This window comes from Zootermopsis nevadensis, unplaced genomic scaffold, assembly GCF_977971745.1.
Source record: "Zootermopsis nevadensis isolate Lab colony 2312 unplaced genomic scaffold, Znev_1.0 Znev_ptg000010l, whole genome shotgun sequence".
NCBI classification, from domain to species: Eukaryota; Metazoa; Arthropoda; class Insecta; order Blattodea; family Termopsidae; genus Zootermopsis; species Zootermopsis nevadensis.
Window position 1 is genome coordinate 18031376 of NW_028259142.1, and position 27412 is coordinate 18058787.

General features: G+C 36.6%; 3 protein-coding genes across 9 annotated transcripts in view; all 3 read left to right on the forward strand.

Moving 5' to 3' along the window:
• Positions 1 to 3747, forward strand: part of LOC110836320 (NACHT and WD repeat domain-containing protein 2) — a 227011-nt gene extending 223264 nt beyond the window's left edge. For 3 of the 5 annotated variants that reach the window (XM_087346673.1, XM_087346674.1, XM_087346676.1), the window contains 2 exons: positions 190 to 291; positions 1337 to 2091. In XM_087346673.1, the coding sequence (XP_087202799.1) occupies positions 190 to 291; positions 1337 to 1531 (297 nt within the window). In that variant the 3' untranslated portion in view covers positions 1532 to 2091. Of the gene's footprint in view, positions 1 to 189; positions 292 to 1336; positions 2092 to 2167; positions 2210 to 2965 lie in introns of those variants that run through there. The other 2 variants (XM_087346677.1, XM_087346678.1) reach the window with 2 other exon arrangements.
• Positions 3748 to 5174: 1427 nt separating this feature from the next.
• Positions 5175 to 11800, forward strand: Arp6 (Actin-related protein 6). Of its 2 annotated transcripts, XM_022077413.2 has the most exons (8): positions 5175 to 5391; positions 6193 to 6310; positions 6748 to 6940; positions 7595 to 7787; positions 8772 to 8988; positions 9342 to 9610; positions 10614 to 10769; positions 11450 to 11800. In XM_022077413.2, the coding sequence occupies exons 1-7, from the start codon at positions 5264 to 5266 to the stop codon at positions 10741 to 10743; spliced, it is 1248 nt and encodes a 415-aa protein (XP_021933105.1). In that variant the 5' UTR covers positions 5175 to 5263; the 3' UTR covers positions 10744 to 10769; positions 11450 to 11800. The 2 variants fall into 2 exon arrangements, with proteins under 2 accessions (XP_021933105.1, XP_021933103.1); XM_022077411.2 differs by lacking the exon at positions 11450 to 11800 and having other exon boundaries at positions 10614 to 10965.
• Positions 11801 to 17500: 5700 nt separating this feature from the next.
• Positions 17501 to 27412, forward strand: part of LOC110836325 (uncharacterized) — a 214051-nt gene continuing 204139 nt past the window's right edge. For both annotated transcript variants that reach the window (XM_087346680.1, XM_087346681.1), the window contains exon 1: positions 17501 to 17730. The gene's annotated coding sequence lies outside the window, so the exon portion shown is untranslated. The remainder of the gene's footprint in view (positions 17731 to 27412) is intronic.

Consider the following 27412-nt stretch of genomic DNA (forward strand, 5'->3'; position numbering starts at 1 on the left):
AGGCAGTATTGAAGCATGTCTGATAAATGGAAAATCTCAATTTTCACAGTGAGTGTGTTAGACAGTGGGCAATGTTAAACATAATTAATTGTTGTGTAAAGAAAAAATGATGCCATAGGCAGAAGTTTGTGAAAAGTAAATATAATTTAGAAATATCTTCATTGTGTGTTGTTTGAATCTTACTTATAGGGGATTGGACCAGAGCAGGCAGCATTAGCTCAGTCACAGCACTTTGATCAGTTGGAAGCCCTGTGGAACAAACGTTCTCCTCCACGTCGGCGTCACAATCAGGTACTCATAATGTACAAAGTGAAGCTTCCTCTGCAACTGAAGTTGAAAGACTCTCGAGTTACAAGACATGTCAGGTGGCTGAATGGTGAATAAAGCATATCTTCTGCAGAGATTGCTCTCGAAACGTTGGCAGAAGGTACAGTTTATTCACCATTCAGCCGCCTCATGCAGCTTATAACCCAAAAGTCCTTTATCAATATCAGGTATTCATAACTTTGATTAAATAAGAAATTAAAAATAAAAATATAGATCAGTCATAAAACAATAGATTTGCCCTTGTTTTAACTGGATTCAACTGGCTCAGGACAGAATCCAGTGACAAATCAGTTTGAACAGATTAGTTAGCACTTATTTTTCATAGAAGGTTGGACATTTTGTGACTAGTTAAGTGGCTGTTAGTTACCCATGTGCTAAGCACTGAACCTTATAATCTTTCGTTGAAGACATATCAGAGCTGTCCAATTTCTACATCTCAGCACTACAGATAAATTGTAAGTGTCGTACTCCTGAGCCGTACTGTTGGGGAAAGAGTCGCCAATATAAATACAGAAGGCTTGGTGATCCACAGAGCCAGTTTGGACATGATGGAAAAAATAAGTTCATGTCTGTAAGTTCAGAAATATATTGGTAATCAGTTCAAACCATGAAGGCACATAGGGGATAGCTACACCTTGACATGCAGGTGAGTGGTCAGTTGACCACACTCCATGCACTTTTCCATAAGCCAATAGCACCACAATCACTAGTCAAAGGGAGGTTATGTAGGTAAATTTAGTTACAGATATCTGCGGTTGATATTTTCACAAAATGAATATATTCCATGACTGCATAAGGAAATCAGTGAAGTCAAAGAAAAGGACTGAAAAACAGTCATGCACTTGGAACTACATTAGGGTCCTATGTATTAAAAGAGAAACACAAAATTTAACTTTGTGCAGGTAGCACTGTTGGCAATAAAAGTCCATTTGACTTCTCAGGTCTTTTTAAGATGCTTCTGTTTATCTTTAATTATTGGTTTCACATATCTTTGTATATATTTTTGCAGTCACTGTCTAAGCAGAATTCTCGAACGAGTCGCCGTGATTCATCAGATACAGGAGATGACCGAACTCCAGGAGAGGAGATTGTAGGTGTGTACAATGAACAGCAAATGACATTGTCAGGCAGAGCCGCAGACCCAAGACTGACACAATCTTGCATCATACAATGCCACACGTCTACTGCTAGTCCTGAGGGCTGACATGTTACCACTGTACATATGCTTTCTCTTGGTTTGGAAGAATAGAAGACAGCCTTCTTATTGATATTGCAGCTTGGGAAATATTCTATTTTTTGGAAAGGAAATACACTGTAGCACACATACTGAATGAAGTACCATCTATATTTTAACATTTTGTCTGTTGATTTTGTAGCAGTAGTTGAAAATAGTGTCCTACAGTATTCAAACACATTTCTCAATGATGCGTTCACAGATTACAGATATTGTTCCCAACACTTCGGGAGTTCATACTGTTACCATGTTTTGGTAAATGCCAGTTTTTGTTGACAGATCACATTTTGTGCCTGGCCTAGTAACAATTTATTTCCTGTGTGGCTAGCCATTCCATATTTCCCAAGCCATAGCACTGTTAAGGCTGTGATAAATCACTTTATGTGTAAAGTCACAGTGGTCATATTTCAAGCTACTACTTGATCAGCCCTCTGTACAATTGCTGTTTGTTAATGATGTTCTTATTTTTATTTAAATACTGTGATTATATTATTTTATATGCAAATGTATATTAAATTTGTGTTGTTTAATGTTTCGTTATTACATTTATTTTGAAATTTATTCATTAGGGCTCTCTTGGCATGGGTATTGTTTTCTTTTTTACAGATTTTCATTTATTTAAACACAAACACCAAAAATGTTTAAAATGTAAGTATAAATACAATTCATACTACAATACTTTTAGTTTACCTTAAAATTTGTTTAATCAGGTCAAAGGAATTGAATCGTGACACGTGTGTACTTCAGGTAAAGTTTTTCTTCCGCGCTACATTGCTAAATAGTGTCTCAGTTGACATAATAATTGTGTTTCAATTTTGTACCTATTGTAGCAAGAAGCTAGGTAAAATCATGTGATTGATCTGGTTTAATAATATATCGCACATTAAAAATCCTAGTGTGGAATTTTTCTACAATTTGTTTCACTATATTTATTTATTTTTCAAAATTGTTTAATTTTGTTTGTAATTTCTTTAAACTGTTGCTCATGTCTGACAAATCACCTCTGTTCCATTTCTGTTTCCTTATAACCTGAACAAGATATACCATGGAAATACCATAATGTATCTATGAGGTGTCTGTTAAATGTGGCCAGACTCTGATGTGTATATATCAAATGTTAAAAGAATAAAGTACTGATACTTTGCTTTTGTGGCAAGTAAGAAAATAGCATGTGAAACATATGAAAGTGAAATTGTTACATATTTAATTATTGCAGGAGAAACACCTAAACTTTTTGGTCAACAGCAAGTGATTTTTATTTGGTTGAAGAGTATATTCTGGTTATAAGGAATATATTGATTCTGTAACAACATAATGCGCTGCTTGAGAAACATTGGTTAAGTTCTTTCATAAAATATAAAATAAAAGTAAGCAGTTATCATAACTTTTATTTCTTATTTCCAGATCTCCCAGGTGACAGAATGTGTGTGTGATATCTGTTCTTCTCACCATGGCCAAAACTTCAGGTGTCTGCCAAACAATCTTCTCAGTGCAATAATACGTGGCTTTTACCTTAGGATGTCAAATGTCCTTATTTTCTCTAAGCAGACTTGGTGAGTTGTGCTTATTTCTATGGTGAATGTTGTATAATACTCATGTTTCAGTGGCTCAGTAATTATGTTTCAAGACAATTTTTAGCTTTAAGTTTTCACCTGTTACAGAAAATACCTTAGAAGTAAACTATTTTAAAATGTGTAAATTACCCATCTTCACAAATATGAAAGTAAAGAATTATTTGTAAGCCCCTAACTACTACAATAAACCAAATACTGTGACTGACATAAATGGAACACATATTCAGTAAAACATACCTAAAACACAGGCTCTTCCATTTACAACACAACCCCAACTGCTGCACATAAACCCCTTCATCAATAAAACATCAAAACATAAATATGCATTTATTCTTCCTTTTGTTTTTTTATTTGTTTTACAACATTGTTCTTTATTTTTTAATTCATTCAGTTTTTTGCTCCCCCTCCCCTATATTGCTGCCCTAGGTGACCACCTAAGTTGCCTAATGGTTAAACTGTCTGTGGACATGGTAGTTTAAAGAAAATGACATTGCCTTCTACTGACAGGTGAAGAGAACTTTATCTCATAGCAGGATAAGTGTTTTCGTCTTCAGAGAGAATGCATTGATACTGTATTATTTGTTGAAGATTCAATAAACCACTTAAGAAATATGTCATGTGAATTTACTTTTGTCTGGTCCTTTATTTTCCATTATAACATGTACCTTTTAACTACATCTTACAGAGTCTTCCTTGAGGAGGATGCTGTTTTTGTGGAACTGAAAGGTTCATCACCATGTTTACAAAGCCCACACTTTGACCCTCTCCTGAGCCACTTCAGTCCAGTACACAGCTTCAGAACCTATTTTCTGTAAGTTCCATTTTAATGTTATCCTCCCATATGTGTCCCTTTCTCCCAAGTTGTCTCATCTGCTAAGACATTGAAACGTACTTAATAGACAGTAATAAAAATATGTCACTTGTTCACAGCAATTGCAGACTTTGAGTAGAATTAAAAGAGCATAACATATTTAGATGACTGTTAAGTAATTGTAATGATATAAACAAGAGAGCAGAAGAAATTAACTTTCATTTAACAAAAGGCCACTCTTAAAATTATGCTGCCTCAGTCAGCTGCTCTCTTTGCAAGTGCTGTTCACCAACCCTGAGTAAACCATAAGCATTGGTCAAGATCAGACATGATATTCTTACTGTACCTGTGAAGAGACATGTATAAGTTTAGCTTTTGAGAATAAGTGATGTCAAATGTTCAGTGTTCATCAAAACAGAAAACATTTAATATTCTGTGTGGCTTATTCCTTAAAGTCAAAGTTATACATTAAAACTACAACCAAGAAAACACAAGGACAAGTAGAAAGACACACATAATGTATTACACATGAAGAAATATATTGCAATGACAGTTTTACTGTTAGGTCACATTATGTATGAAGCACAAAAACTATATTAGAAAGTTTATTTCTTGTCAGTTGATCTCATCTGAACAAAGCTCAGACTTATCATATAGGCTTCTTGCATTGTGTTCGATATCCTATCTGTAAGGTGACCTCCACAATAATTATGCACGGTGTGGTGAAGGAGGAGCAAGTTAAAATATATTAAGTAAAAGGATATTATGTGATCCAAGGACGTACAGAAATTTAGGAGCTTTAACAGTATTAACCAATATGTCTAGCTTTCTTTGTGTTTTGTTCATCTGAGAGCAGATAGAACTCTGTAACAATTTTTAGTAATATATTTTCTGCCGCGTACCGCCAGTGGTACGCTTACCACACTTTGGGTAACAATGCCATACAAGAGTACATTACGAAAGATTTGGAAAGATTTACTAACACATTGTTGTACATTGGACGTAAAATTAATATAACAGTGTCTTAAGCTGTATATGATAATTTAATTATATTTTAAATGTCTACTACAAATAACAAAGTAGAAAAGTAATGGCATCTGCTGTTGTCATACCAATGTTATAGAAAGATATATTCCCCATTTAGTTAATCTGTGAGAAATGTGAAGTGCCGAAGTTACTTGGGGATTCGTGATGATTTGTTTAGCAACCATGTACTTCGTGTTGTATGTTGGGATTATCTATGTTGTATAGGGAACATGGCATTTTTGTGCTTGCCTGGGGAAAGGGGGAGGGGGTTAAGTGTGAACTGTGTTTGAAATGTGTTATGAGTATTTCGGCAGTTACGCTGAAGGACTCTATAAAATGGCTACCAACAAGGCAGTATTTATTTTAGACAATGGTGCATACACAGCAAAAGTTGGATTTTCACATTCCGACCATCCTAGGTATGTTCTTTGAAGATTGCCTTCCCCATGTCGCTGTGAGAACCTTAGATCATATCTTATAAAAGCTTCATTTATCCTTGCAAGTGTCCGGTATCCGAAAGTTATTCGGCTAGTGAATGGGACCCACCTTAAGATACATATGTATGAGTACAAAAGAAATTGTTTACATTCGGTAGATCGTACAGGTTGGCGCATTAAATGTTCTTCCTTTCAAATCCTACACAAAATCTATGTTTCTTACAAAAGTGTTGCATATCATACTCACTAAGGGACACAGATATGCAAAGTCCGTTCTGCTGCATTACCTTTTCTAGACAATCTTCTGCATATTAAATCATGTTACAGCTCAATATTTGAAAATGTACATGGATTGTGGCATGAAGAACACCTTGGAATTCATATATACTCCAAAGAGGACACCTTCCCCGTCTCTCTTCTCTTAACTATGGTGATTGAATCATCCATTTGAGCAAAAGTATTACCTGTTGTTAGAGCATTTAAAATTATGTAGTGTTTGATGTTTTCCTGTTGTGAATGTAGATTATGGTGGTCTCAAGTTGTTGCATCTTGTAGCGTTTCAGCTGTGCCAGAGGTTTCAAGGAACACACTGCCTTCATCTCCACGTTGTATTTGTCAGCTTTGACATAGAGAAAATCTATACAAGTGGGCATATTAGAAACAGTATACTGAATTGTATAATTCTTAATGTATGATCCCTGCTACCCTGGTTGTATGGATGTAAGTGTTTAAAGTAAAGTAGATGTTTATGTTATTGTTAATGTATTGTACTTCCTAATCTAGGGTCATACCTAACTGCATTATGAAAGCAAAGAGTGAGAGAAGGAGACCTTTTGTTGGTGATCAGTTGGAGGACTGCAGGGATGTATCAGGGCTGTTTTACATATTGCCATTCCAAAAGGTTAGATTAGTACCATTGTACAGAATTAAACTTTAAGAGTATTATAGGAATAGACAGACTGTCACAATTTATATGTAGAGTAGGAAAGTGTTTGTAATGATTTATTTATTTTCTTCATACAAGTATGTATGGCCCTTATTATCATTTATTATATGAATTATTTTTGCCTGTTATATCTGCATCTTTGTTATCGTTGCTTATGACAGTCTCATTTAGGCCTCTTTGAAGATTCTTTTGTGAGTGTACTATATATAAAGGTATAAACAAATTTACCCCCTTTGGTTTGACATTTTTGATTGCTGTTAAAAGAAAACTGCACCATGACATTAATACCTTTTAAAATTATGTAATTTTCTATATTATTTTCAATTTATTGTCTGGGTTTTTGTAATGATGGTGGGTTGTGGGTTAATTTAAGGGATATCTTGTTATTCTAGGGATATTTGGTGAACTGGGATGTTCAGAAGAATGTGTGGGATTACATTTTCAGCAAAGAGTGCTGTCCAGTTAATTTTACTGAGGCACCTCTTATTGTCACTGAGCCATACTTCAATTTCCCTTCTGTTCAAGAAGCCATGACTGAGATATTCTTTGAGGAATATGAATGCACATCCTTACTCAGAATAAATGGTAAGAATAAATTGATAGTATCAGGTAGTATGTTTGTGAGTTGTAAGTGTGCCTTTCAATAATTCAAGTCAGAAGTAGCTCAGTCAGTTTAAACTAACTTTGTGCTGGATGGCTAGGGTTCTTATCATGGTAAGGTCAGGTTATTTTATTCCCACCATATTGTGTAGGCAGGCCCAGCTTTCTGTCCAGTACACACTGGGGACTGTTTCCCAGGCAAGCTGCTGACCACTCATGATAATTGCCCTGGTAATAGAGGCATATAGCACCTCTGAAACATTGATGAACTTTTATGAAACTACACAGTGCTACAACCCAGAAGATAGCCATGTTTATACTTGTTGCCATTCCAATGGGTACTGGGGTCCTTTCCCGGGGGTAAAGCACAGCTGGGGCATGATGCTAACCACTCACCCCCACCTAATACTGAGGTTAAGACTGAGTAGGAGCTATACCACTCTCCCCCCAAGTGCTTACATGGCGTATAATGGGATAGCTTCCCCCCCCCCCCCCCCCCCCAATGAAAACCTAAAATATGACAGTTTGTTGCAGTTAAGGCTTTGTCACAGGACAGCCCATACTGATGGAAAAAAGATGATCTGTTGTGGGAAAGTGTCTTATGTAATGTGTTATTACATTTATCTTCCTTTCTTTCAGCTGGAGACTTGAGTTGCTATAACTACATGAAGAAGAATGCTGGCACTTTGTGTTGTCTGTTGGTTGATTCAGGCTACAGCTTCACTCACATTGCTCCTTACATCAAAGGCAAGAAACTCAAGCAAGGGATCATAAGGATTGATGTGGGTGGCAAAATGCTCACCAACCATCTCAAGGAGATAATCTCATACAGGTATTCTGAATTAAATTAATTTTAACTGTGTCAACTTGATGAGGGCCAGCTGCCCAGTTGTTCATCATGCCTGCTGCTGTGGACTATTTTGTAAGACAAGCAGTATATTGCACAAAAATTATAACTTGTTTCTAATCCACATACTTGAATAATTCCCTCTCTGCAATATATTCCTCAGATGCTCTGTTGTGGACACAAGAAGTTCTTTCTATACTTCCATTTTGGCTAGTGTTCCTTCTTTAGTATGTTATCAATATGGAAATATTTAAACTGAGAGTCCATGGTGTCTAGATGACATAAAACCATAAAATAAACAGGATGTGGTCTTCAGCACAAGGTGGATATGAGTGGTCAATTTCACATCCAGGCTGCTTTACTCCTGAAGAAAGTTTAACCAACCTTGCTTTGTAGGTTCTCATAGAATACGCTAGGTTCCAGACTCAGTCTTAATGTGGAAGAACAGAAAAATTTCTTTCCCTGCCAGTATCCAAAGAGTGTCCACTCTGAATCCAGTCACTTCATTGACAATCTTGAAACCTTGCATACCGTGCAGTGTATTGATATGTAAAAACATGCATTCAAACAAAAGTGTTTACACTTGGTGCCAAATCCGTTTCGACCTTGAGGTCATCATCAGTGGCAAAGAAATTAATTTGTATTAAATCATACAATTCATAAGACATGGTTTGTAATAAAGCATCATCTTATGAATTGTATTATTTAATATGAATTAATTTGTTTGCCACTGATGATGACCACTTGAGGTCGAAACGTGTTTGGCACTAAGTGTCTTTTCAAGTGTAAACAGTTTTGTATGAATGCATGTTTTTATACTTTATTGACAGTTGTCCTAGCCCAAGCTTTCTTTCAGGCCTTCATATTCTTTGTTCTAGACTTCTATGTTTCTGAAATGACAGAGAACTTGACACATATCTTTAATTCTGTTCTGCTGTAGAATCAAGATTTGTATGCATTCATTTTCAGGCAGCTTCATGTAATGGATGAAACTCATGTTATGAACCAGGTCAAAGAAGATGCTTGTTTTGTGTCACAGAATTTTCTTCATGACATGGAGATAGCCCGTAAAAGAGATGCAGAAAATACAATTGCTCGAGACTATGTTTTGCCTGATTTTACTACACTCAGGCGAGGATATGTTCGTTCTATAGGTACAGCTGATAAATCCAGCGAGAGTGAACAGGTAATCTCATAAAGAGTATTAGTAATTGTATGATATTTCACATGGTGATTAAGTTAGGGAGGATGAAATGAGTGGAGCATGTAGTATACTGTTCAGGACTCATCTTTGTGACCTCACAAGCTGGTGAGATGTATGTAGAACTGTTCTTGGCTCACATATCTAATGAAATTGTAATTGTAGGTATAGGTAGGAGTTTAATAACTTTGTTTCTTAGGTTTCTTTCATGGCTTTTTTTTTGTGTGGCATAACATTTAGATTGACATATTAAAAGGAATATAGGTTTCATGTTCTTTCCAGGTTGTCTTCTTAAACCAACACAGTACTAAGAATTGCATTTATTTCTTAATGTGCAGCAACAAATTCTGCGCCTGAATAATGAACGGTTTACTGTGCCAGAAATCCTCTTCCAACCTTCAGATTTGGGTATATCACAGATGGGAATTCCAGAAGCTATTTGCCACAGCATATCAGTATGTCCTGCAGAGGCACAGTCACATCTATTTGCCAACATCCTGCTTACTGGAGGTTGCACGCTCTTTCCTGGTTTCCGAGAGCGAGTCGAAGCTGAAGTACGAAGCAGAGCACCAGATCATGTAGATGTTCGAGTTACATTGCCAGCAAAGTGAGTTGCTGATACATGTGTAATATATGGGTGTACAATAAAGTCAGTACAATGAACTTCAGTATGATGTGAGTGGGAAGATGCTGTCAATAGCTCAGACCATACAGTATTAAATTGTGGGATGATGATTGAATATTGAATCAGAAAGGTTGTGGTCTAATTAAAGGTACTGTCACAGCAATTACCTGGCATTGCTGAGGAAAGCCATGACTAACTCAGGCTAGCTAGTCTCCAGGCCAAGATTTAAATTCAGGACCTCCCAAATTCAAAGCAGGAGTGATAACCAGTGAACCACAACATTTAGTACAAATTGGAATTGAATTTATCCATCAACATTTAATGAAACCACTTTTAAGTGTCAAATGTAACTGAAATTGATTTAATTTCAGAGATGAAACATAATGAATGAACAGCCACAGCCACTTTGATGTGTTTACTTTATGCACTCTCTAAAAAGAATGCTTTAAAATGTTGTATTTTATGTTACAAATGTCACCTTATGTCATGAGAACTTCAGTTTGAGGCATAAATTTTGTATTTTGGGTTAAGAAATGTGCTTCTTTACAAAATAATTGACAAAAGTGTATTTGGTAATTAAAATATTAATTTGTTCATGGCAGTCATGCTGTTTGTAATTGCTTATGTTCTGTGTTGACTTTGGTAATTTGTTTAATAATTGCAGTATCTGGGTAAACTACTTGACATTTTAGAGTTGCCACTAGTTTGTATTTTCTGTGTTTTTCAGCTACAGTATCACCTTCATATTCTTATTAATGTTATCCTAATCATCACATAATCATCATTATCATTCACTTTCTTTGTTGCTGGTGGAAGTTGTGTTTGTGGTTGTTATAATGCCTTTGGTGTCATTGTAGTGATTGTGTTTTACTGGTTCTGATGTGTTAATGATGTTTACTGATGCTGTGTTTCATTTTTGTGATGGTGTTATAATTGAGGTTAATGTAAAAAACATTTTCATGTTTGTCCATGTTTTATTTTGCAGCCCTGTAACTTATGCTTGGCAGGGTGGAGCATCGCTGCAACAAGACCCAGAGTTCTTCAACATGACAGTGAGCAGAGAAGAATATGAGGAAGAGGGACATAATTTATGTTTTGAGAAGTTTGATATTTGATGTCATACTTTGGTGATCAATGATGGGTAAGTCCAAGGTAATTCCAACATGTTCTCAGTCACTGCAGAAATAAGTACAGTGTTTTTCATTGTTTGCATATTTTGAACAATTTTACCAGTGATGGTAGTCGTGAGGTTTGTAAATCATGTATGGACTGGATATGTAGCATGATTGTAAGAAATGCAAATAGAATTTTGGTATTAAATGGTGTTATAACATTGACTGTTCACATTGCTATTTGCACAGTATAGGCTGTTAATCTTTATTGAAAGTTGGGACTCGGCATGTTTTATTCTCTGTGCAGTGTCAAAGTTTTCATACAGTTGATACGTATGTAGCATGCTATTATGCCACATTCATTTGATAAGGACAGGTTTTTATTGATTTTATAGTAAGTGCAGCCACTGAGTATTATATCTGCTCAGTGTTGATTTAGGTAAAGTATGAAAGTATAAACACTACAGGAAAACAAGGTGAAATTACAGTACAGTGGTAAGGATACGTATTTTGCACAAATTCCCTTTGGTGGTATAAAGTGTAGAGATGCTGAATAAGTGGTTACTAAAGAGAGCAGGTAGAAAGCAGAAAACATATGCAAGAGGGTTTGAGGTTCTCACAGCATTGAAGATGCTGTTGACTTCTGTAAATAAGCAGGGATATTGAGATTAAAAATTGTGACATTTAAGGTTACCAATTTCCATTTCAGGTCCACTCACTCTCTGTACACATTGACCAGCTCTACTTATGCAGACCAATTTCATTATTCTAGTCTTTAGTATCTATAGCACAGACAAAAATCGTTAAGTGGTCTGCCAAAACTGTTTGCAGTTTTGAAGTGGTCCTGTAAAAGGACATTTTGGGAACCACTGCAAGCTCCATACTATACCTACATTCTAAGCTGATACTATACTGTAGTCACTGCATGAGTTATGAATATTCCATTTACAAACATCTTAAAACTATAAAGTACAAAACATACAGATGAGTACAATGTAAAATATTGAGTTTTGCAAATGATAAAGGTTTAGCATTACAGAAATAAATATGCCTGTCTGTATGTTTTTGTGGCTGGAGTTAACTTTGACATTTTGCCAATAGCCACATCAAATGTTTGATGTTAACCATCATTTGGGCAAGCACTGCAGTTTCCATTTTCAAGGTAGGTATGAGATACAAACCAAAAAGCTAACTAAGGGCGGTATCCTGCACAAACGTAAGACATTGTCCCATGCTACGTAGCACCATTCCTGTGTACGAAACGCATTGCTGGAAATGGTAAAAAGTGCCTTAAAACTAAAACGGGGGTTTTGTCGCAGCAGAAGCCTCGACTGTTCAACCGTTAGTCACAATGCAAAGACACTTTGATTGTAATGCTTCCTCATTTGGCTGCTGACCTCCAGATCGGGCATGTGTAAACCATCATAGGACGGGTGAGTTGCTTGTAAAGCAGCACACCGTTTTTGACGGATAGGTCACTGCTGTTGAGAAGGGTACCAAGTACACCCAATCCTTACGCGGACCAGGTTACCCCAAGTTACTGCGCTTTTCGAGTCAATATATCCGCTGTCAGAGAAATTGCATTGGTCTGGGCTTTTGGATGCGTCTCGCGGCGTTAACGAAAAGAACAGCTGTACTCATCAAGCCTGATAGCATCCCCCGAGAACCAGAGCTCCTGCCTATCTAGGTAGGCCTCCAGACAACCGATTAGTCAACCCTAAGCAACTCCAGCCTGCATGACACGACGTGTAGACGTGGCCGACTGGAAGGACGTTTGGGATGTTCGCCAAGTAGGACGGGAAGTTGGGTACGGTTAGCTTGTATTTACTTGTAGCACATTACCCATGTGGTTTACATTCTGTATTTATTTGCACAGCGCAATCTAGTACTGAATTTGGTCACCAGAGGCAGGCAATTCCATATCTAACATTATGTTGGTATGTCATGTATCACACAGTATAACCAACATACTTCAATTAACTAACTATCATACCTCCTCGCCTATCCTATTATCTGGATACAAACTCGTAGTTTCAAAATGGCGTACTTGTACACCAAATCATGGTTGTAATTCTCGCTGAAGTTCTATGTTTCACCACCAGACGGAAGCAATATCTCTTTTAACAAATGTATGTTGGTACACCTAATGTAGATCAGGGTGACCAACTCATTTTCATTATTTGGATGACATACCTCCTCATACGTCCTATTACCTGGACACAAACTCAGTTTTTCAAAATGGCGTCCATGTTCATTTAATCGTCGATTCTATTTGCCATAGTTCAATATTCAGTCGGCAGATAGCACAACTTTATACTCTGCAGTTTCAAAATCAGCCACCAGAGGGAAACAACATCACAGCTGGGATTTTGTTGGTGCGCCCTGTGTAGAGCAGTGTAACCAATACATTTTCATATTTTCGGTATCATACCTCCTTAAACATCCTATTACGTGGATACAAGATCAGAATTCAAAATGATAATTCCTCAACTTCCTACATTCATTCGCGTTTGTATGTTTTGTGATGTAGTACACAGCACGGCCAAAAGATGGCAGGACATTCTGTATTACAAGCTAGCTGCTAGCGCTACTATCGCCAAATACTGAACTATTGCCGTTGCTAAAATCACGTAAAACTTCTAGGACCGCCATTTTGAATTTAGTTCATGTATCCAGGAAATAGGATAATCGAGGAGGTATGAGTTCCAAATACTGAAATTGAGTTGGTGACCCTGTCTCACAGCAGAAATACCAACATAAAATCAGTCATTTGTTTCATATAGTACTGACCTCTGATGGCTATATTTTAAACTGTATTTCATTATACAAAATGGCTGCAGTATCATACTAATAAGCAGGCGCCATTTTGAAATTTCTTCTTGTAACCAGGTAATAGGATAGAAGAAGAGGTAGACAGCTCAGCTATATGATGTACGTTGGTACTACTGTTTAATACGGGGTGACCAACGTAATATTTACTGTGCTGACCTCTAGTGGATTGAATCTGTACAATTAAGAAACACAACAATTTTCTTTCCTATTATTTTTAAATGATCTCCAAAAAATAATAAATCCGCAATCCAGTATTTATTCTCTTTCCTGATTACACTGACCTTAACTAATTTAAAGCCAATGAAATCAACTCAAATTATGACAAGGTAAACCATGAAATTCATTACTGACAAGTATCAATATGTATATAGGTTATGATCGTAGATTAATTGAAGTATTAAAATTTAAAATCCTTTGTTTGTAATTTTATAATAAATTGAACTGGAAAAACAGATTGAATATATTATCCCTTGATTAAGTTCGGCAAGCTTTGCCATGAAGGCAGTCATGCCACTGTTGGAAGTAGATAGATGTTTTTATTTATTTACTTTGCTTATTTCCACTCCATCCGTATGGAGTAATCTTCTGGGATTATTCAACACATTGTAATCACTTAAAAAAAATTTAGAATAATGGCATGTGTTACAGGAATAGTATCTTGCAGTGAATTATTTAAGAAATTTAATAAATTCCCCCTCGCAAGTGAGTGACACACAGCATAAATGCAAGACATAAGCATGATATCCATGAATGGCTGCCTTCTGGGTTGCAGTGCCATGCAGGCTGGTAGAATTTTAACAAATGTTTAAGAGGTCCTGGTTTCCTCCATAACCAGCACCTACAAGGCAATAAAACCTAGAAGATAGCCATCTTTAGACTCACTGCTATGAAAACCTTAAGTCCTATATCATCTCCATCAGTCAAACATTAATCTCACTAGTCATTAGTAAGGTGCTTTCTAAGCAGGGATCAAATTAGTCAGTACTCTTCCAGATAGCATTAAAAAATGAAATCATGATTTAAAAGTATATAAGTTATTATTTACCTCACTCCTATTATACAGCAAAATTTAGTGCAACTGAAAATTATTAAATACTGTAAATATTTATGTAAATAGCTGTAATAAGCATGCAATTATAATATTCATTACCACTTCTCCTTCTTTGGAACATGTTTCCACTTTATGAGCCATCCGATTATCCATATAAATATAGCATCTGTGTGACATCAACTTATTATGGTCCTTTATATACTGGAATGAAGTATCAATGCAGTTATTAGTGCTGTCCTACCAGGAGTGATATGTAAAAGTAAAGTAAAGTATAGTTTGTCCCACTATATGCCATGTAGGAGTTTGGGGTGAGTGGAGGTATAGCTCCTCTCTTTCTTGACCTCAGCACTAGATGGGGGTGAATGGTCAGCATCACGCCCCGGCCGGCTTTACCCCCGGGAAAGGACCCCGGTACCCATTGTAGAGTAGGCTGGGTAGGCCCCAGAGCCGGTCTGGACGCAGAGGCTAGAGGAAAACTCCTTTGCCCCTGTCGGGGATCGATCCCCGGTCATCCAGCCCGTAGCTAGTCACTATACTGACTGAGCTATATGTATGGTTATTTATTGGAGCATTCTAGCCACGAATTCTATGAGCCTGTACTCCAGCTATAATAGCAGTGTATTTGTATATGTCAAGGCATTCAAACTAGAAATGTGATTTACACTTATTTTCCAAGACCCTTTATTAGAAATACGTCTATGAATTCATCAAGACACACTCACTAGCAATGCAGTGCACACACATTTTGGCAGTCTGAGTGGCATCACTACTTCTTGATAAACTGAGCAGACTGCAATGTCCATGTATTTCTTGGTGTATACTTAATAGGAAAAGTACAGCTCTGTATTTCTCAAAACATTCCTACTAAAAAGAAGGGAAAACATTTGCAGAGGCACTCTCACTAAGTTATTATGCATACATATTTGTAGAAATGGTTTAGAATATTGTGGGTGGAAGTAAGGTTAGATTTAGCTTTCATGTACATGTACTGGTATCTTTGTATTTATGTGTGCGTGTGTGTGTGTGTGTGTGTATATATATATATATATATATATATATATATATATATATATATATATACACATACATACATACATGTCATATCATGATGACTTTCTCTGTATGATTAAATTTAATTTTTTTATAGTTAATGTACTTGGATATATGAGTCATATTAGGCAAAATATCATGGTGATAGGTGGTGACACATCCCTTGTGTTTATTTCCATTCATAAGTACATGTCTGACTGATTGCTGTTGTTTGGTGAAAGTTACTTTTAAATGTTGTTTCTATGCACTTACCAATGTCCATTATATCTTTAATTTTGTACTTTGGTCTAATATTATATATACATTGTCCTGCGAAAACTACACCTTGTGTTTTCTTTGCATGTGTATGTACTTCTTAGTCCTAACATATTTATAATTCAAATGCAGAGAAAGGTGGAAATTTTATGGTTCCTTGCAGCTTATTGAATGTACACTAGGAAAAGTGAGAATAGTTTTGCTTTTAAAAGGCATCAGAATACAAGGACCTTTATGAACTATGGAACATCATATTAGAAAGTATTTTGAATACCTCAGGAAGTGACATGGAAAATGTGTGGTGACTCTAAAAGCTACAGCACAGTGACAGTTATGAACAAGGGTATGGTTGTGGAACTAAATTAACCAATTAACCATAGCAATGGTACTTATAACATAAAGTTTTGATGCTCAGAGAAGTTATCAGGCAATATATTTTGTAGTCTTTATCCAGAGTTCATAAATTAAATGTATAATTAGAAAGTTGTGAAGTGTATTTAATTGTAGTTCAGTTCAGTTCAGTTAAATACAAACCCTGCTTCACATGAAGCTCAGAACTAACCAATCTAATTTTCTCAGAAAACTTTAGTACAACATTGTGATTCTGAATTAAGAAAAGTATATCACTCTAATGGGCATCCGACATATCACAAGACATCTTATACAGTTTATGAGAGGTCAGCAGTCTCAAATCCCATGAAGCTTTGTTGGTATAATAAGCTAACTGAATTCTTACTATGTATGGAAAATCATGCACCAATTATGTGAATGCCCATTATATCTTTCTCTACTCAATTGAGATTTAACAGCACTTTTCAAAAATCATTATTCCTCAACTATTATCCTTTTCAAATATATAATATAATTCAAGTCTATACACAAACTTTAAATTGTTGATGTTAAAATTTAAAATTAATATTGATATTTTGCGCTATTCATCGTTATTACGATGTTACAGTATTGCGCTTTATACTACTACATGTTTCAATGCATAGCATCATCTTCAGGTTTTTTATCTTTAAAACTACTCTATATTTTTAAATGCAAGTTTTTCATTTATTATATTTGTTTTGTAGATTAACATCAACAATTTAAAGTTTGTGTATAGACTTGAATTATATTATATATTTGAATTTTAAAACACAAACATGACGCATTTAAACTATAAATATTATCCTTTTGCAATGATCCAGCAGGAGTTCTCCACCTACAAGAAATTAAACTTGCTCTCACTGGGAAATTTGCATCCATAACATATTTCTGATTTCAGAGATACTATGACTAATGCTGCTGTTAGTGGAAGACTGGACCCATTTGTCATATTTCTTTTCCTTTCTTGTAATTGCTATCTTTTTTATAACAGTATACAAAACTGTAACTTTTAATAATGCGACGTATTCCTTTTAGTTTCCTATTAGATGTGGAAATACATTTGTTTTACTTTAATATTCATAATATGTAAATTGTCTAAGGCCGTTAAGCTTCGTTGTTTGTTGCTGAGGAGTTATTTGCATTTTCCGCCTAAAATAATTTCATCCTGTACTCAGAAGAGTGCGTGAAGATCTGTAGCCATGGCATTAGCAAGCCAATATGGCGGTAGACAGTAGGGACTTGAGAAATTAGAAGACTGAATATACAATTTGATTGTAAATGTTTATATATGTTTTAAGATTGTATAATGATGAGTTAAGACTTGTGACGTGCAGTTTGCACACGTCACGGCCTCATGTGCCTCACGAGAAGACTGCAACAGAAGACTGACGGCCAGAAAGCGCCAGATCTAATAGTGCAAGACTGAGCAGGTAGGCTAGTAGAAAACTTGTTTTCCTGATACATAGAGGCGTGGCGAGGTCAGATATTACATGGGATAGATTTTAGCTTGCTGTAAATGTGATGTAGTGTTAAATGCATCAAATAACTTTATGCTACGGATAAGTTGCCTTTTCTGCATGTTAAGCAATGGGTTCATGCCTCTGTCATACATGAATATGTTTACTAGTTCAAGTTCTAGAATATTAGATGTTAAAAGATTGTTTATACATGTGATTGACTTTATACTGGATACTGTTTTTGGTGGATTAAATAGTCATACATACCAAATGAAATCAGTGACAATTTTGATATGGAGCAAATGTTTATAAGTATGCTCATGTACTTGGAAAATGGTACATGAAATTATTAAAAATTCCAGTTGCATTATTATTTTCTTAATGCTGGTATTTTGTCATAGAGCAGGTGGAATTAGGCTTGTTTGTTGTGGGTTACTGTGTGATTGTTTTTAAATTACTTGGTGTGTTATGTCTTCCACTTGTACTTTATTAATAGTTGTTTAATTGAATCAGGAGTATGCAAATATTAAATTGTTTTATTGAACCTTTGCCAACATGGAAAGACACTTGCCTTGGATCACTGAAAGAGGCATCAAGATTTCTCAAGTCCATGCCATTGAAATAAAATAAATGACCATGGCAATATTTTGAGTGTATCCATTGAATTGAAACAGAACATTTTATGTGCTTATTATGAACCAAAATAATCATTCAGTTGTTGCTTCTGGCACATTATGTGTTCATTTCCATATAATACAAGTAATATACGAGTTTATTATAATGCTGAGTATTTGTAATAGTGTGTCATAATAAAAATGTTTATGTTTTATGCAAAACTCTTTGGTTGCTCAAATAACATCCAAAATGAAAAAAATTATCCTGAAAATAAATTTAGTGAAGTTATAGACTTAAAAGAGATAATAATGATGGTTTGAGCTCAGATAATAGTTTTGTCATGACCGTTGTGCAAAGTGACAGACAGCTCAAGATGTTTCTTGATGAGAAGAGATAGGATGGTGGGACACGTTCTGAGGCACCCAGGATTGGTTAATTTGGTAATGGAAGGAACAGTTGAAGGGAAGAATAGTAGGGGGAGACATAGATTGGAATATGTGACACAGATTTTTGAGGACGTGGGCTGCAAAAAATATGTAGAAATGAAGAGATTGGCACAAGGTAGGCAAAAATGGAGAACCATATCAAACCAGTTCAAAAAAAGAAAGAAAAAATTCAAGTACACAGCAGTAAAATGTATTTATCCTTAAACTAGTTTGGTGTTTGAGGTGTGATTTTTGTTATGAAAGAAGAGAAGTACTTTAAAAATGTTAGTTGAAGTAATTGCATTATTCAAGGATGAAGCTTTATTGACAGTTTTTGTAGTAGGTAAATTCCAAAACCAGAATTTGTGGATTACAGGTATTAGGTAAGATTTTAGGTCTTTGGGTTGTTACACCGTATAGTCTGGTAAAGGTTTGTCGATGTTTCAGAGGTCCTTGCTGTTTCCATCATCAGGGCGATGAGTAAGTTTTTTTTCTTCTAGATATTAAAATGTCTTTTACATGTTAACAGAACTGCTATACACTGCTACGCAAACTTACTACATGTCTACGAGTATAGTTCTGCATTAATGATTTGTTCATCGTCTGGTAATCCTTGACAACCAACACCAACCATTGTTTACAACTTTGTGACGTCGCAATTCAACACACGTGTACGTCTGGTACATGAAACGTACTACAATCCGGATTTTCTGTCGCTTTAAGAGAAATCGTAACAAAAGACCTGACTTTGATGCACCTTGTTTTATAAGGCGTGTTCTACGTGCTTGTACCAGCACCTCGGTCAGACGATTTTGTCGTTTTCTCATTTATTACAGGCAGATTCCGTGAGAATACGATAAAAGAAGGGACGGCGTCGTTGTACATGCTTCTTACTTTGCTGTTCATGGCCATTGTGCCGTTTCTCATTTGGCTCTTTGTAAACTGTACGCGTAACATAACGACTTTAAATGCACAAAGAAACAACTGTGACATAATGTGACGATACGCTGGCTTGAACTCTAGGTGCACACTACAAGCCTAGGCCTGTTGCAGCTTACAGATGAGTTGTAACTGACTTATGTGACTGTTCTTAGTTGGCGTCGTAGATCAGAGATGGCAGTATTGTGCTTGTAACCGGTTTTAACTTCAGTGCGGAAAACTTGTTTTTATATTAATATTCCATAAATTTTATTACATAATTACAGCATCAATCCGTTAAACGTCATGTACCGACTTTAAAGCGGTGTTAGACTAGTTTATTAAACGGTCCGGTGGGTATAATTTGTTTTTAATAAATGCTGTGCACGAGATATTACGTTTAGAAACACAACAGTGTCAGTGATATGAAACCTTTTCTATCATATTTCGGAATTTGATATTAACTATTTGTGACTTTTTAACAACAAAAGTTACGGGGCACCGTAGAAGTTTATTCTGGGTCGTGGGGCTGTCGACCCGTCCCCTCTCGATGTTTCTGTAATCGATATACCTCTCGTAGTGGTCTTCATAAATTATTTCTTCTTATTCGTTTGTATTTTAATATGTTTTTTTAATTTTGCATTGATTGAATGATCTCTATACATTTTATCTTATTTTTTATCGTAGCGTTTAATTCGGATTTGTTTAATTTTTCTCTTGTTTGTGTAATAACCTCGCCCCTTCAGCACCAGAGTACATAATCTTCAGTTCTCTTTTTATCACCTTCAGTTAATGTTCGTATTTTACATATATACTAAGAAGCCGGCTGGAATTAGAATATTTTCGGAATACCACATTGGCATTTGGGGATGAGACGTGTACATTGAACGTCAACTGCTCAAAGAATTTTATCGGTGTATCTGAGTTTTCATATTTGAAGTCTGTTTTTGTAACAAGCATTTACTAATTGAAGCTATATTAGTGAAAATTTTATTAGGTCTGTATGTTATTCGTTAGGTTGAATTGTTAACCCTTATAACTCCGAAGCCTATTTGCCAAATCCCTTTGAAAATACCCAGGCCAATTGTTATGTTTTTACAACTTAGAATGTAAAAATTCACCAGGAATGGAATTTTACACACATACATATGAAGAAACTCATACACTTAGTACTGTAGAGTAGAAAAAATATTATCTCAAATTCTAATGTTATATTTTACTTACAAAAAATTTTGAAATATTGAAAAAAAATATTTACAATAAAATTTTCATATTCAGGAGGTAAAATCATAAATTGTGTTTTGCTTTCCTTCTTCATCACTTATCTTGCAAGAAATAACATTTATTCCTGCATAATTCCATATGTGTTTGGTGTTTGTACTGTTATCTAGTCCCGAACTACAACACTTTTTGTAAAATAATGCACACTTACCTTTAATATCAGACATAGTGTCAGGAGGTGGGCCTGTTATTTCTGGAGAGATGTCATCATCACTTTCAGTGCAGACTTACTTTCCGGAATAATACTATCACTAGTATCTAAATAATCCAAAATATCGTTAACATCCATTTTTGAACTTTGACCAGCCATTGCCGAAATAATAAATCTAAAAACTATAACTAAAGAAAATATCGAAAACATATCATAAGCACTATATATACTGAGGGGCCCAAAAATGTATACACAACATGACTTATAGTCATCCCTTGATGTCTGTATAAATTTAGTATTATAGCTTTTATACGGTTTTTTTGTTTTGTTGAAGTGTGTATACATGTACTTCAACTAAACACACAATTGCAAGGCTAAACACATATCTTAGTAAAAAAAAAATACATCGAAATCCACACGCAATATTTGTAAAACACGCCATGAGGTCCATATCTGAGTTCAGCGAATTTCATTTGTTCAAACAAAATATTTTTTATTAGCCTACAGGATCGATCTTTTGGGGAAAATATGAACTAAAGTATAAAACATCTGATGCAGACGCTGCCATCTGGGAGCCTTGTATGTAATTGAAACATCAGATTTAGCAGCTACTGCTTAGGTCGACGGACTTGAAATCAAAGTGTTAAAAGCTTGATACCTTTTTCTGGATTTCCAAACGCCATAGAAAATAAGTCGGTCATTACTAAGCTCGTCACACTAAGAATAAGACGTGATTTCAAATAAAGTGAAAGATCATTAAGAACTATTAGTTTTGATGTGCCTCCTAACATGTTCTGTACGTTTATCCGCACTCGTCATTGGTGCTTGCTAATAAAGTATGACATCAAGAGGACGAATTTCAAAGCTCAAAGTCACATAAACTACTCACTTCTTTCACAGTGTTCAGGGGTACAAGCAAAGTTTTAAGAATACATAGTGAAATGTCACTTCGAGGCTCTCAAGGGCAACTTTTGTTCTGGTATATGTCCCATTGGCACTGCGTGGCGTGTGGAAGGTCATTTGATTACAAAAACATCGACAAATACTAAAAACGCCTGACAAATTTGATACCCTTATTTATCTACCAAAGCAGCTTGAAGGACAGCTATATTGCTTTATATTCCTACAGACAGATGGGACACTCGAGTGAACATGCTTGTTTCGTAATGAGTGAACTTGATAACTAGGGTGTCTGTCAGGTTTGTGAGTCAGAAGGCCACACGAATTCGGTGATCTACCGGTTAATAGTTTTGTAAAGTGTCAGGTGGCACATTCATTATTTTTCTGACCACTTAAAAGAGTTACGTAATTGCTTCACTGGCCAAGAATCTTCCTGCTGTCATGGAGTCCTGCGTTTCATTACCATACTTTGCCCTCATGTTCTGGACTCTGTAAGTTTTTTATATTTATTTTCTTATTCTCACTTATACGTGTTGGTCTCCAAATTGTATCACTGTAAGATATCTCCATTTAAACTGTGTCTGCGTTTATATTTTCTTCTATGTTTGCTACATGTCTCTTGATCTGATAATATTCTCCAGTTTGTTGAATTCATTACTTAGTATACTTTATGTTTATTGTAGAACAATTATCTCAGTATGCTTTTAAGACAAGTTTGTCCCACTATACGCCATGTAGGCGCTTGGGGGGAGAGGAGGTGTAGCTCCTCTCTTCCTTGACCTCGGCACTAGATGGGGGGTGAGTGGTCAGCATCACGCCCCGGCCGGCTTTACCCCCGGGAAAGGACCCCGGTACCCATTGTAGAGGAGGCTGGGTGGGCCCCAGAGCCGGTCTGGACGCAGAGGCTAGAGGAAAAATCCTCTGCCCCCGTAGGGGATCGAACCCAGGTCGTCCAGCCCGTAGCTATTCACTATACTGACTGAGCTATCCCGGCTCATGGTCTCATACTAGATAAACCATTTATGATATTTGCAGACTGAGAACTCTCAGGAACTTTAAAACTTAGATAATTTTAACAAAACTCGAAATTGGAATTTTCGGAAGGGAGGTGAGAAATTCCTCAAAGGATAAGTTAGATTTTTATGGCCACTTAGTGCTTTGAGGTGGTGAAATGGTGACACGCGAAGTTGTTTTACATTATACACAGAAATACGTGTTATCAGCAGTTACTTGTATTTTTAAATTACCTGTTTTAATACAAAATTATGATCGTAAGTAGGCCTATCATGCGGTCTCACACGTCATTTAGTTGAAGGCAGATTGAAGAATTGCAGATACGGTGTGGCCTCTAGTGACAAAAAATTTGACGCTTGAAACTTGAAGAATTGGTTTGATAGTTATGGGGAGACATGTCCCACTTCCACGCAGTTGTCGTTGTCGCGGTACTTTTAGTGTTCCGAATGATTAAACCTTATCGTCAACCCCGTAATGCCTGTACGAAAGTCTCCAAAGTAAGTTTAATCTGGTTTTCTTTAACGTACCGTTTAAAAATAAATTTTACTAAAATAAACGCACGTGTCATTGTTATAGGGTTGTATAATTTTATGTAAAACGTATCTTTTTAATGATATTGCAGCTCCGTATTCTGGAGTTACTGGGCTTGATTGTCGGCTTGGATGACAGTAGTAATCAATAAGGGGGTTTATGGACTCTAGGCCAATGCTCAAGTGGTGTATTAAAGTGTAACAAAACCGTTTCCTTTCGAGTCCTTTCCACTATATCTTTCACTATTTCGATGCTATGTTCCCTATGGCCTGTGTAGTTGACAAAGCATTGTTAAATAAAGAAAGATGTAAGTAATTAAGTAATATACACCCGTCACAATGTAGCGAATGAATTAACACGTAGTGTATTATAAAATATTTGTATAAGTGATGTTGTAGTGAGATAATATAAATGTCATCAGTAGCCAGTATCGAACAGCATTTCTCTCTAGTCACGTTGGTGTTGTGTTAAATTTTGGCTTAAAGTGTATCAAATTAAACGTTGAGCAATTTCAAAAGATCTGTCACCATGTTATACATCAATATTCTTCTACCATTTTGGTAATACCTTAAAATACACCACGATTGCCGCTTAACCACATCGTATTTGTCTGTAGGTAATAATTGTCATTTTCATCGACGCTACATGACTTTGGTAGTTGCCACAACTTCGTATAATAAACCGCTTTAACAATTTACATGATTACTGCGTTGGTATTCTTGGTGGAAATGAATTAAAATGAGAAGAATGGATTCTATGCGCTGTAGCACGTCTTTCTGGGCAGTAGCCAGTTAGTTGAGCAATGCCTTAGCCTTTGTTCTGTAATTACAGGTTAAAATGTGTTCAACGGGTTTTGTCATCAGTAGTGTAGGATATGTTCCCGGGTTCGTTAGTCAATAATTATGTCGGATACAAAAGAATACTTGTAATATGGACTGGTGTCCTTACGCGGGGGATCGGCCCATAGAACAATACTAAAACGCGGATATGTTCGTCAATGCTTCGAGCGGGATTTGAACCCGCGTTTGCAGTTTTTGAACGGTTGAAGACCTAGCAGCTAGAAATTTCTAGCTTACTACTAGGAGTATTCCTTTACAGCATCTTTTTAGATTATAAACAAGATTGGAAAGGTAAAACCTAGTTCTTGGAGTACACTAGCATTCCAGAACTGTTCTTCACGCCACATTACGCAGGTCGTTACATAGATACGATACCAGACCATTTGCGCATTTTTTTTTTTTTACAAAAGTAACATTACGTCGTTCTTGCAATTGTGCGAAAACGAGACACAGACAGACAGACAGACATGGACGGGCCCCTAAGGCGCTCTGTGCTTGCCCGAGAGCGTGAAGAACATTTACTTTTCGTACTTTGGCTTGCTAACACCGGTTTGTAGATTCAGACAAATTCTACTTCACGCAGTTATATTATGAGTAGTTTGGTCCAGAACCTGAGGTATGATCTTCAGAAATGAATTCTGAATCTCATTTTCTTTTTTAAAAGAACACCAAGTAGTATCCTTTCCGTTTGTCCGTCTTTTTATTAGTTTTAACAGTTGGTCGAGTTTCACGGAATGATGTGTGAACGTTATAAGATTGGAGACCACCACCGAATTTCCAAAAAAATTATTCAGCCGGGCAATAACAACAGGGGCGTAGTGCTACTGAATGTAGGAACCAGAAATTATGTCTGACAGGAGATCTTTGAGAAATGTACAACTTCTGTTGATATTATTTTTTTGTGGAATGCGAATGAAGAAAACGGTGGCCAGTCGAAAATGTTAAATTTATTTTTCAGTTTGACTGCTATAACTTATAAACTATTTGAAGTTTTATTGTAAATATACCTAGGCTACAGATGATGTTATTTTTCTTTTGTAGTGTTCTGTCTGACGACAGGTCCATATGAACAGGATCCTTCCATCCTTTTCTCGGACTGGGACCTGTTCATATACGTTCTTGGCAGAGATGATCAGAAGTGGTTTGCCATTGCCTTCTTCTGTGTGTGAGTGGAGTAATTGTTGGGATGCCACGGAGAAACCGGGGAAGCCCCCGGAGGAAAACTCCGTGATGCCTAGACCACGGCCTTGAGCACCACCGGGAATTGAACCCGGGACCCCAGGCTTACAAGGCTAGTGTTCTGACCGCTAGGACATGACATTTCTCTACGGACTGAATCTATACAAAATTTCATATGACTAGTGACAGAAAAGTGAATACAGATTTCGCGAGCATTCAACATTAATTTTCAATTTTCAAAAAGCGTTAATCGATCTCCTTCTTTTTCCGAAAAACCATTACCACAGAAATGTCTAGCATCCTCTGTCAAGTGTTCCTAGTATCACTCGTAACAATCACGAGTCATTCATGAACACTCACTCCCTAGATCACCCTTAAGAATGCCAATCAAATATGACATGCTAATATGTTAACAAGGAGAGGGCATAACACATAAGCCCACTTTCAAACAGATTATTAGTACGTGTTTTCGACGGCGTTATAAATACACTGTGAGCTATCTAACATCTACTAACCTTGGTAACAGGAAGCGATAGCAAACACTGTGGTAAACCATCATACCGATCGAAAAAACAGAAACACTGTATAATTACAATGTATTTATTTTGGAGTTGCGTACAGCTTACTTAGTGTGTGTGAATTGTGGACTCTTACAGCAAAACTAATACGGGTTTACCCTTCTACTAACCGAACCGATTCGCGAAGTTGCCATGTTGTAACTGTTTACTTATAAACAAATAATATTCCATACATCATCTGTCGGTCAGAACACTAGCCTTGTAAGCCTGGGGTCCCGGGTTCAATTCCCGGTGGTGCTCAAATTTATAACTTGTGTTGGGCAAGGCCGTGGTCTAGGCATCACGGAGTTTTCCTCCGGGGGCTTCCCCCCGGTTTCTCCGTGGCATCCCAACAATTACTCCACTCACACACAGAAGAAGGCAATGGCAAACCACTTCTGATCATCTCTGCCAAGAATGTATATATGTATGAGCAGGTCCCTGACAACCTGAAGAGGATGGAAGGATCCTGTTCATAATATATGGACCTGTCGTCAGACAGAACACTACAAAAAAGAGTTACACATTAATAAAAGTTTTGCGATCTGTGTTCATGAATGAATTCCACTATTACTTTTTTAATTTTAGCCCACGGAAACTTTCCGTTAAACCCACATTTAGGTTTATTCCTTGAACAGATGTCGATAGGTTGATTGTTGGCGTTGTTTAACGATGCTGTCCAATAACACAGGTTATATGAAGTCGAATGGTGAGTAGCCAAGGATGGGGGCTGTCGTGTCCTAGCCGAATTTTTTATCTCGGTTTTCTGGAGAAACCGAGGAAAGTAGGGAACTTCTTCAGGATACATAGTGACCTGGCCGAGATTCGAATCCAGTAACTATCGGATACAAACCTAGGACATTACCACACCACCTCCCTGCCGAGAGTTTCTAATCTCGTCAAAAAAGTAACTCGCCCTTACTGAGATAACAGTTTATTATTTTGTGCATAATAGAAACCGCCACGGTGGTCTAGCTGTTAGAACGCTGGCCTTGTAATCCTGGGGTCTCGGGTTCGATTCCCGGCGGTGCCCGAATTTATAACTTATGTTGGGCAAGGCCGTGGTCTAGGCAACACGGAGTTTTCCTCCGGGGGCTTCCCCGGTTTCTCCGTGGCATCCCAACAATTACTCCATTCACACACAGAAGAAGGCAATGGCAAACCACTTCTGGATCATCTGCTAAGAACGTATATGAACAGGTCCCAGTCCGAGAAAAGGATGGAAGGATCCTGTTCATATGGACC